This window comes from Pezoporus wallicus, unplaced genomic scaffold (assembly GCF_028554395.1).
Source record: "Pezoporus wallicus isolate ANWC-B61680 ecotype Strahan unplaced genomic scaffold, APGP_CSIRO_Pwel_v1 contig_14547, whole genome shotgun sequence".
In the NCBI taxonomy this organism is placed as follows: domain Eukaryota; kingdom Metazoa; phylum Chordata; class Aves; order Psittaciformes; family Psittacidae; genus Pezoporus; species Pezoporus wallicus.
In genome coordinates this window covers 49,588-60,944 of record NW_026639781.1, presented here as the reverse complement: position 1 = coordinate 60,944, position 11,357 = coordinate 49,588, and the positions used below count along the sequence as shown (strand labels likewise).

At 56.8% G+C, this 11,357-nt stretch overlaps 1 protein-coding gene across 1 annotated transcript; it reads left to right on the top strand.

Annotated features, from left to right (window-relative positions):
* Positions 1–823: 823 nt before the first annotated feature.
* On the top strand, positions 824–10,394 carry RCC2 (regulator of chromosome condensation 2). Its single transcript, XM_057416251.1, has 13 exons — positions 824–921; positions 1,586–1,911; positions 4,731–4,824; positions 5,464–5,607; positions 5,709–5,840; positions 5,946–6,034; positions 6,317–6,431; positions 6,685–6,851; positions 8,224–8,404; positions 8,483–8,588; positions 8,691–8,763; positions 8,898–8,975; positions 10,250–10,394. The coding sequence occupies exons 2-13, from the start codon at positions 1,591–1,593 to the stop codon at positions 10,352–10,354; spliced, it is 1,605 nt and encodes a 534-aa protein (XP_057272234.1). The 5' UTR covers positions 824–921; positions 1,586–1,590; the 3' UTR covers positions 10,355–10,394.
* The last annotated feature ends 963 nt before the right edge of the window (positions 10,395–11,357 follow it).

Sequence of the window (11,357 nt, the reverse complement as noted above, 5' to 3'; positions counted from 1 at the left end):
GAAAAAAAATCAGTGCAATAAAGACAACATGTCCATTTATTTCATAGGGAAAAAAAAAACATTGCAATAGAGATAATATATCAAGTTTATTTTATAGGAAAAAAAAATCAGTGCAATAAAGGCAATATGTCCATTTATTTCATAGGGAAACTTCAGTGCAATAAAGGCAATATGTCCATTTATTTATATGGAAAAAATCAGTGCAATAAAGGCAGTATGTCCACTTATTTATAAGGAAAAATCACTGCAATAAAGGCAATACGTCCATTTATTTATAAGGAAAAATCACTGCAATAAAGGCAATATGTCCATTTATTTATAAGGAAAAATCACTGCAATAAAGGCAATATACACGTTTATTTATAGGGAAAAATCACTGCAATAAAGGCGATATGTCCATTTATGTCGTGGGAGAAAACCCCTTTGCACTAGGGGCAATGTGCTCATTGGGGGGGGGGGGGGTGTGTGAAATCCCTTTGCAACAGAGCCTATTTCCCCCTTCCAAACCCACTCCTGCGCTTTCCCCTTTGCGAACCCCCCTTTTCGCTCTCTTTCCTCCTCCGCTCTCGTCCTCGCCGAGTCTTCCTGTCCTAAAGATGGAGCTGTGCGTGCCGCGCCGGACCCTGCAGCCTCTTCCTTCCCTAAAGCAGGGCGATTTTTGCCCCCCCCTTCCCTTTCCCCTTCCCCTTCCTGCCCGTACATGTGTTTCTGTTTTGTATCGCAGCGTTTTGCGCTGCAGGCTCGTATTTACATTGCAAGTGCATCTGGTGGGTGGGCGCTGAGGGAGGGCGAAGGGGGAAAAAGGGAAGGCGAGGGGAAGATTTACCTCCTTTCTCTCTACGACAGGAAACACCGCCACAAACATTGCCGAGGCCCCGAGGTGTTGCTTGCTTTATGCTGCGCCCATCGCCCTAAAATCAGGTTTGGAATTTGGGGGGGGGATAAGGGGGGAATGGGAGGAGGAGGGGGAAAAAGGGATGGGGGATGGGGTAAAATCCTGGGAAAGAAAAGGAATGGGGAAGGGAAGAAAGGAGAAGGAAGGCGGATCCACGTGGTGCTGGGGCCAGACAGGGATCCCATTGTTCCCAGCGATAATAAAGGGGAAATCAAAGAGTTAAAGTAAAGGGGGGGGGGGGGGGGGGGGGGGGGGAGGAGAAAGCGGGGCCGCGATCGGGTTTGGACCCCCCCCCCCCCCCCCCCAACACCAACCCCTCCAACCCCCCCCCTCCGCCAACCCAAGCCAATAGCAAAGGGCAGCGGCAGCCGGAGCACAAGCGGGGTCCCCCCCGCGAGCAGGTGGGGTTTGGGGGGAGCGGGGACCCCCAACACCATCCCCCCCACACCGTGCACTGTTGGGGGGCGGGATCGCTGCCTCCGGGACGTTTTGTTCCCACCCCCCCGTTAACCCCCCCATCCCCTTCCTCCCAGCGTACCCCCAACCCCCGCCTTTGCCCCCCAAAATCCTCCGTTCCCCCCCTTTCCACTTCCCCCCCAGTGCAGTTGGGGTCTGGGGGTTCCCCCCCCCCTCAGTTCCGCACGGCCTGGGCCGGGCCGGGCCTGGCGGTGACGGCGGCTCCCGCTGCAGGCTCCATGCCCCGCAGGAAGGCGGCGGGGCCGCCCTGGGAAGCGGCCCCGGGGAACGGGGCTGCGGCAGCGGGGAGGCGGCGGCCGGGCCCGGCGGCGGGAGCGCGGCGCAGGCCGAGGCCTGAGCGCGGCGGCGCAGGAGGAGGAGGAGGAGGAGGCGGCAGCAGCGGCGGCAGCAGCGAGGAGGAGGCGCCCCGGGAGCGGCGGCCCCGGGACGGGAGCCCCGGCGGGAGGAGGCCCGGCAGGCCCGGCGGAGGGGGAGCGGGAGCGGCGGGACGGGGACCGAGCGTCGTCATCTGCGAGCCCGAGCACAGCAAGGAGCGCATCGTGAGGGAGTCGGCACCCCGGAACCCCCCCTTGTGACCCCCGGAACCCCCCCTTGTGACCCCCGGAACCCCCCCCTTGTGACCCCCGGAACCCCCCTTTGTCACCCCCGGAACCCCCCTTGTGACCCCCGCACCCCCCCCTTGTGACCCCCGGACCCCCCCTTGTGACCCCCGGACCCCCCCTTGTGACCCCTGGAACCCCCCCTTGTGACCCCCGGAATCCCCCTTTGTCACCCCCGGAACCCCCCTTGTGACCCCCGGAGCCCCCTTGTGACCCCCGCACCCCCCCCCCGTGACCCCCGGACCCCCCCCTTGTGACCCCCGGAACCCCCCTTGTGACCCCCGGAACCCCCCTTGTGACCCCCGGACCCCCCTTGTGACCCCTGGAACCCCCCTTGTGACCCCCAGAATCCCCCTTTGTCACCCCGGAACCCCCCTTGTGACCCCCGGAACCCCCCTTGTGACCCCCGGAACTCCCCTTTGTGACCCCCGGAACTCCCCTTTGTGACCCCCGGAACCCCCCTTTGTGACCCCCGGACCCCCCCTTGTGACCCCCGGACCCCCCCTTGTGGCCCCCGCACCCCCCCCTTGTGACCCCCGCACCCCCCCCTTGTGACCCCCGGAGCCCCCTTGTGACCCCTGGAACCCCCTTGTGACCCCCGCACCCCCCCCTTGTGACCCCTGGAACCCCCCTTGTGACCCCCGGACCCCCCCTTGTGACCCCCGCACCCCCCCCTTGTGACCCCTGGACCCCCCCCTTGTAACGTCCCCTTGTACCCCCAGCACCCCCCATTGTAACCCCTCCTTGTACCCCCTTATCCCCCCCTGTACCTCCCCTTGTATCCCTGGTACCCCCCCTTGTACCTTCCTGCACACTCCTTGTACCCCCCACATCTCCCCCCTTGAAACTCCCCCTTGTACCCTCTTATACCTCTTGTGTCTCCCCTTTATCCCCCCTGTACCCCCTCATAACCCCCCTTGTACCCCCCCGCACCCCCTTATACCCCTCTGTACTCCTTTATACCCCATTGTACCCCCTTGCACACCCCTAATGCACCCCTGTTCTGTACTCACTAATGCACCCCTTAGCACAGCCCCCCTTGTACCCCTGCCTTGCAGCCCCCCACTGAAACCCCAATACACTCTCCAATGCACCCCCCCATTGCACCCCTAATATCCCATATGACACCCCCTTAGCACCCCCAGTGCACCCCACCATTGCATCCCACCATTGTACCCCCATCCTATCCCCCATTGCACCCTCTTATAGCTCTCCCCTAGAGCATCCCATGATGTACCTCCCCCTGCACCCCCACTGCACCCCGTTAACACCTTCCAACACCCCCCTAATGCACCCCCTCTTTTACCTGCCTTCATCATGTGCCCCCAGCCCCTCTCCCAAGTTGCACCCCCAAAGTTGCACCCCTTCTTTTGCACCCAGTGCTCCCCCTTATTGACCCACTTCATTGCCCCCCCCGAGCCGGGGTTGCAGAGGAATGGGGTGCCCTGGCTTTGGGGATGGTACTGCAGAATGTTCCCCCCCCATGTCCCTACATCCCCCATGTCCACAGCATCCCCTGCATCTGCCTTGTCCCCAGAGTCCCACATTTCCCCCCATGTTCCCTACATCCTCCACATCCCAGATGTCTCCTGGTGTCCGCCGCATCCTGATGTCCCCCACGTCCCTCAGATCCCCGGTGTCTCCCATGTCCTTGATGTGCCTCGTGTCCCCTCTGTCCCCCACATCCTGATGTCCCCCATGTCCCTCAGATCCCCAGTATCTCCCTTGTCCTTGATGTGCCTCGTGTCCCCTCTGTCCCAGATGTCCCCTGCATCCTCTTTGTCCCCCACATCCCTGATATCCCCCATGTTCCCCCACATCCCCAATGTCCCACATGTCCCTGATTGTTCCTCATGCCCCCCCATCCCTTTTGTTCCCATGTCCCTACCTGCACATCCCTGTGGTCCCCCATGTTCCCTTCATCCTTGATATCTCCCATATTTCAAATAATCCCCATGTCTCCCATGTCCCCTACATCCTTGATGGTCCCTCATGTCCCCTGTGTCCTCCCAGTCCCCCATATCCCTGATGTCCCCCACATCCCTGATGTCCCCATGTCCCACATGTCCCCCTCATCCCCAATGTCCCCCATGTCCCCTGTGTCCTCCCAGTCCCCCATGTCCCTGATGTTTCCCCATGTTCCAGATGTCCCCCCCATCCCCAGTGTCCCCCATGTCCCTTGTGTCCTCCCGGTCCCCCATGTCCCTGATGCTTCCCCATGGCCCCCCCATCCCCAGTGTCCCCCATGTCCCTCCCGATGTCCCCCATATCCCTGATGTCCCCCATGTCCCTGATGTCCCCCCATCCCCAGTGTCCACCATGTCCCTGATGTCCCCCCGATGTCCCCCATGTCCCTGATGTCCCCCCATCCCCAGTGTCCCCCATGTCCCTGATGTCCCCCCTGATGTCCCCCATGTCCCCGATGTCCCCATGTCCCTGATGTCCCCCCATCCCCAGTGTCCCCCATGTCCCTGATGTCCCCCCTGATGTCCCCCATGTCCCCGATGTCCCCCCATCCCCAATGTCCCCCATGTCCCTAATGTCCCCCCCATCCCAGATGTCCCCGATGTCCCCCATGTCCCCGATGTCCCCCATGTCCCTGATGTCCCCCCATCCCCAATGTCCCCCATGTCCCCCATGTCCCCCCCCGATGTCCCCCATGTCCCCGATGTCCCCCATGTCCCCGATGTCCCCCATGTCCCTGATGTCCCCCATGTCCCCTCTCCCTGGGGCACTGATGGTTTCCTGGTTCCTTGCAGAAGCTCGAGGGCTCCAAGAGCCGGGGGCAGCTCCTCATCTTCGGGGCCACCAACTGGGACTTGATCGGCCGCAAGGAAGTGCCTAAGCAGCAAGGTGAGGGCTGTGCCTGGGTCCCGTTTCCCAGCTCGCTGTTGTTAATTGATGGTTAATTGTGACTGAATTGATACCTGGGGGTTGTTCCTGCTGCAGTCAGGGCCAGCACTTGGGGCTCCTGCAGAGCAAAACGGGGGCGTTGCTGCTTCTTGATGCCTTCATAGGGAATTCTTTGTCCTGTTCATTTCCAATGTGCTTCTATTTAATTGCTTTTATTAATTAGCATCTTGGAGGGGCTGTTTTACAGCTGCAGCCTAAGGCCAGAAGCTGAGGTGCGCCACATCCCCTGCAGCGTGAACTAAAGGCGCTGCTCGTTTGGGGGGCATTTCTAGTTCATTACTTTTCCTGCTGCATTTTAGTGCAGTTCGGTTGCATGTCTTTGTTTCTGCTTATTTTTAGTGCATTTAGACCTGATTAATTCCTTGATTAACTAATTGGGAGGGGAAGTTGCAGTTGCATGTCATAAGCTGGGCCACAACTTGGGGTGCACCCATCTTCTCCAAAGCCGGATGAAGGCGCTGCTGGTTTTTGATGCTTTTCGATTGAACTGTACATTCCCTGCTCCTTTTTGATGCGCTTAATTGGAATTATTGTTTCGTTAATTAATGGCTTTGGGGTTGTTTTGGGTTCCCTTTGCAGTTGCCTATCGGAATCTGGGCCAGAACCTGTGGGGGCCGCACAGGTACGGGTGCCTCTCAGGTATTCAGGTGCGGAGCGTGGTGTCAGGACCCTGCGCTGCTCACAGCCTGCTCATCACCACCGAGGGCAAGCTCTGGAGCTGGGGTGAGCACCGGTACCCCAAAACCACCCCCAGCCTCCCCTTTGGGCACACCAGGAGGCTTCGTCTTCCCGTTTTGCTGCAAAAAACACTGATTTTGGGTTAGGTCGCAATGAAAAGGGGCAGCTGGGACATGGGGACACGAAGCGGGTGGAAGCGCCAAAGCTCATCGAGGTGCTGGGGGGTGAAGCCATCGTGCTGGCAGCCTGTGGTCGAAATCACACCCTGGCACTCACAGGTAAGGAAAACCCTCTCGTGTTTAGGATCAGTTGGCTGAAATCAGCTCATTTTGCCCCAAACGCCTCTGCTTTTTGGGTGTTCAGTTGGGTTTTTTGCCTTGCAGAGAGCGGCTCCGTGTTTGCCTTCGGGGAGAATAAAATGGGGCAGCTGGGGCTGGGGAACCAGACAGACGCCGTGCCCAGCCCCACACAGGTATCACTGCCCCTTCCTGTGCTTTCCCTCACCTTTTTGGGTGAAAAGACAGCAGATTTGGGTTTTTTTTCCGCTGAAAAATAGCCTTAGCAGAGGCCAACCCCCTTTTGGGGCATCCCACTGCGGGAGAGGTCCATTTGCAGCTGCAGTTGGAGAATAAACTTCAGTAATTTAAAATAACTCCCCAAGGTTTGAGGAATTTGGGGGTTTCTGTGTGGAAAATCAGCTTTTTGCCTTTCTCTGCTTGTTTTTCCTACCCTCTTTTCTTGGCTTCTCCCGCAGATCATGTACAACGGGCAGCCCATCACCAAACTGGCCTGTGGTGCCGAATTCAGCATGATCATGGATTGCAAAGGAAACCTTTACTCCTTTGGGTGCCCTGAGTATGGGCAGCTGGGTACGGTGCTCTTTTGGGGTGGGGTTTGCTAATTCCTTGGGCTATTACAGGGTTGGAAGAGGGGGGAAAAGCTCCCCATCTGGGCAAGCAAAGCATCGCTCCTCCCATTCACCCCCAGCAAAAGCAGTGGGGTGGGAGCTGCGAATAAAAAGGGGTTTGCAAGAGAAGAGGATTAATGCAGCTGGTTTGGGAGTAGTGGGATGCGGGGTGGGGGATACCCCGTGTTCATCCCAGTACTCATCCCCCCTTCCAGGGCATAATTCCGATGGGAAGTTCATTGCCCGGGCGCAGCGGATCGAGTACGACTGCGAGCTGGTGCCGCGCCGCGTGGCCATCTTCATCGAGAAGACCAAAGATGGGCAGATCCTGCCCGTCCCCAACGTGGTGGTGCGGGACGTGGCGTGCGGGGCCAACCACACGGTAGGCATTGGCTGCTGCAGCACTAAGGGATGGCGTGGATAAAGGTTTGAGGCCTGGAAAACGCTTGTGGGAGCTTTTAAGGCTAAACGTTAGCAGAGGGCATGTGAGGATAAAGATCCGCAGGGTGCATGGGAGGATAAAGATCTGCAGCACATACTTGAGGCTGGAGATCTGCAGCGTGAGTTAAGGAGGAAGTTCTGCAGCGAGCATGTTAAGGATGAAGATCTGCAGTTAAGGGTAAAGTTTTGTGCTGTGGATTTATGGATAGGTATTGGTAGGGTGCTTTTAAGGCTTAAGATTTGCAGGGTGCATTCAAGGGTCGAGGTTTGCAGCCTGCATTTAAGGATGAAGATTTGCACTGTGCGTTTATAGAGATCTGTGTTGAGCGTATAAGTGTAAATACTTGCAGTGTGCATTTCAGGCTGAAGATTTGAGGCCTGCATTTAAAGATTGAGATTTGCAGCTTGCATTTCAGGACAGAGATTTGTAGCATGAATTTAAGGCTACATTCTTGCGGCTTGCATTCAAGGACAGAGATTTGTAGCATGAATTTAAGGCTACATTCTTGCGGCTTGCATTCAAGGACAGAGATTTGCAGCATGAATTTAAGGCTGAAGATTTGCAGCACAAATTTAAGGACAGAGATTTGCAGCATGAATTTAAGGCTGAAGATTTGCAGCATAAATTTAAGGGCTGAGATTTGCACCCTGCATTTAAGGATAAAGTTTTGCTGTGTACATTTATGGATAGAGATTCGTGTTGTCCATATAAGTATAAATACTTGCAGCCTGCATTTAAGGACTGGGATTTGCAGCCTGCGTTTAGGGACTGGGATTTGCAGCCTGCATTTAAGGACTGAGGTTTGCAGCCTGCGTTTAAGGACTGGGATTTGCAGCCTGCGTTTAAGGACTGGGATTTGCAGCCTGCATTTAAGGACTGGGATTTGCAGCCTGCATTTAAGGACTGAGGTTTGCAGCCTGCGTTTAAGGACTGGGATTTGAAGCGTGCGTTTAGGGACTGAGATTTGCAGCCTGCATTTAAGGACTGGGATTTGCAGCCTGCATTTAAGGACTGGGATTTGCAGCCTGCGTTTAAGGACTGGGATTTGCAGCCTGCATTTAAGGACTGGGATTTGCAGCCTGCATTTAAGGACTGAGGTTTGCAGCCTGCGTTTAAGGACTGGGATTTGAAGCGTGCGTTTAAGGACTGAGATTTGCAGCCTGTGTTTAAGGACTGGGATTTGCAGCCTGCATCCAGCCCTTGCCATACTCTGCCGTCGATGCCGTTTGCTGTGGCTGCCGCAGCTTTCCCTGCACCGAGCCGGTTGGGTCTCAGCTGCTCACGCTCAGAGGTGATGTTTCTCCATCCCCAGCTCGTCCTGGACTCTCAGAAGCGCGTTTTCTCCTGGGGCTTTGGGGGCTACGGGCGCCTGGGCCACGCCGAGCAGAAGGACGAGATGGTGCCTCGCCTGGTCAAGCTCTTCGACTTCCCAGGGCGCGGAGCAGCGCAGATCTACGCTGGGTACACGTGCTCCTTCGCCGTCAGCGAGACAGGTCAGGCCTTGGAGGGGTTTAAAGCATCAATCTGGGGTGGTTTTGGGGTGCGCTGACCGCTGATGTTGGGGTTTGCAGGCGGCTTGTTCTTTTGGGGTGCCACCAACACCTCCCGGGAGTCCACCATGTACCCTAAGGCTGTGCAGGACCTCTGTGGCTGGAAGATCCGCAGCCTGGCCTGTGGGTAAGTCCAGCCCCCTCCCAAACCACCCCAGCTGCGTGGGGTTTGGGGGTGTGGGGTGGAATGGGGGGGACACGGGGTCACCTTGCCTCGGCTCCACTGCAGGAAGAGCAGCATCATCGTGGCAGCGGATGAGAGCACCATCAGCTGGGGGCCCTCACCCACCTTCGGGGAACTGGTGAGAAGGGTTTAGTGGGGACCCCCCCACCCCCTTGATCCCCAATCCCCCCTCAGCCACTAGTGGGAGGGGCTGGGTGCTTCCCACAACTCCTGCATTGATTTTCCCCCCTCTCTATGGGATGCACTTGACAGGGCTATGGGGACCACAAGCCCAAATCCTCGACGGCTGCCCAGGAGGTAAAGACCTTGGATGGGATCTACACAGAGCAGGTGAGCAGGGGGAGCCCCCAGTAAATAACTGCAGTGGCTGAGGCTGTACATAACTCATCACACCCATGGGGTGCTGGAGAGAGGCTGTGTGAGTCCTCCCCTTAAATAAACACAGCAGCTGAGGCCATACACAGCTCCTCACACCCATGGAATGCTGGAAGGAGGGTACATGAGAGCCTCCCCTTAAATAAATACGGTGGCTGAGGCTGTACACAGCTCATCACGGCAATGGGGCGCTGAAGGGAGGGTGTGTGGAGGCCTCTCCTTAAATAAAGAGGAGGGCTGAGGCCGTACACAGCTCATGACACCCATGGGATGCATTAAAGGGTGTGTGGGGCCCCCTTTAAATAGCTACAGTGGCTGAGGCTGTACACAGCTCATCGCACTCATGGGGTGCTGCAGGGAGGGTGTGGGGGGGCCTCCCCTTAAATAAATGTCATCTGAGCCTGGAGACAACTCCTCACACCCATGGGGTGCTAAAGGGATGGCATGTGGGAGGGCTCACCTTAAATAAAGGTGGTGGGTGAGGCCGTACACAGCTCATCACACCCATGGGGTGCTGGAGGGGAGGGCATGTGAGAGCCTCCCCTTAAATCAATACAGCAGCTGAGGCCATACACTGCTCATCACACCCATGGGGTGCTAAAGGGAGGTGGGGGGGTTCCCATTAAATGAATGCAGCAGTTGAGGCAGCACACTGCTCATCACACCCATGGGGTGCTAAAGGGAGGTGGGGGGGTTCCCATTAAATGAATGCAGCAGTTGAGGCAGCACACTGCTCATCACACCCATGGGGTGCTGAAAGGAGGTGGGGGGGTTCCCATTAAATGAATGCAGCAGTTGAGGCAGTACACTGCTCATCACACCCATGGGGTGCTGAAGGGAGGGCACATGGGAGCCTCCCCTCTAAGTAAATGTGTCCGCTGAGGCCATACACAACTCACCACAGTGATGGGGTGCTAAAGGCAGGGTGTGTGGAGTCCTCCCCTTAAATAAAGAGGGCTGAGGCCATACACAGCTCATGACACCCATGGGATGCATTAAAGGGGGGGGGGGCTTTGAAATCCATACAGCAGCCAATGCTGTATGTAGCTCATCGCACCCATGGGGTGCCGGAGGCAGAGTGTGTGGGAGCCTCCCTGTACGTAAACGTGTCAGCTGAGGCCATGCACAGCTCATCACAGCGATGGGGTGCTCAGACATGGCCCTGGATGGAAAGGGGGGGGCAGGAGGCCGTGGCCCCGTGCCTCAGTTTCCCCGTTGCCCTCCCGCAGGTGGCCATGGGCTATGCCCACTCCCTGGTGATCGCCCGCGACGAGACCGATGCCGAGAAGGAGAAGCTCCGCAAGCTGCCCGAGTACAACCCCCGCACCATCTGAGGGACCCCAGACCTGCCGGGACCCCCCCAAACCCAGCCAGGACCCCAGACCTCACCGGGACCCCCCCCAAACCCCGCTTTTCCAAGCCAGCCACGGATTTAACTACCTGTTATCCCATTCCCAAAGCCTTGGGGGGTTTATTTCCCCCTTCCCATGGCTTTCTGCGTTCCCGACCGTAGCAGGATCTTTTGGCACATCCAGGCTTAGTTTCGGGGGGGTTATTTTTTTTGTTTTTTTGTAATTATTTTGATTTTTATTTGTATTTTTCCCCACCTTTTTTTATTTTCCCTTTTCCCCGCTCCACATTCCCTGGCTGCGCCACATTCCCTGGCTGCGGGCTCAGGATACCGTTGGGGACCTGAAGAGCAGCAGCAAAACGCTTCTTTTCCCCCCTCTAATATCCCAATCTTTTAGCATTTTTCCCATATTCCCCCTGCTTTGGGTGCTTTCATTTTGGGGGATTCCCCCCCATGCTCTTCCAGCATCCCTGTTCCCGGAGGGATTCAGGATACGGATCTAACCCCCCGCAATGGGTCAAACCCATCCCCAGCATCCTTTTGGGGCTCCCCTCCAGCTATCGCAGCCCTCGCCCACCCCAGGGAGATCTCAGGTATGAAGAGGGGAGCCCCTAAAAGCTCGTTCTTGGCATTATTGATTCATTAGGGTTTAATTCCTGTTAACTCTGCCTGGTCTCAAGCCCAAAGCCCCTCCTACGACGCTGTGCACTGTGCTGGAGAAACGAGGTGCCTTTAGCAGAGCCTGGCTCTGCCTCCGCGCAACCCAAGGGTGATTTTAACTTTGAGTTCTGTCTTTTTAGGGGTTCTTTTGAGTTATTGGGGGGGGGGGGTGTCAGGGGCAGCATTTGCCCTGTTTGGGGAGTTTTACAGTAAAGCAAAGTGTTTTTTTTTTCATTTTCTTTGGGATTGGGGGTTGTTTTGGGGGGGTTAGAGAGCAAAGATCCGGGATTGGGATTGCAGTTGGGTGGAAAAGTGAAATATTCCAC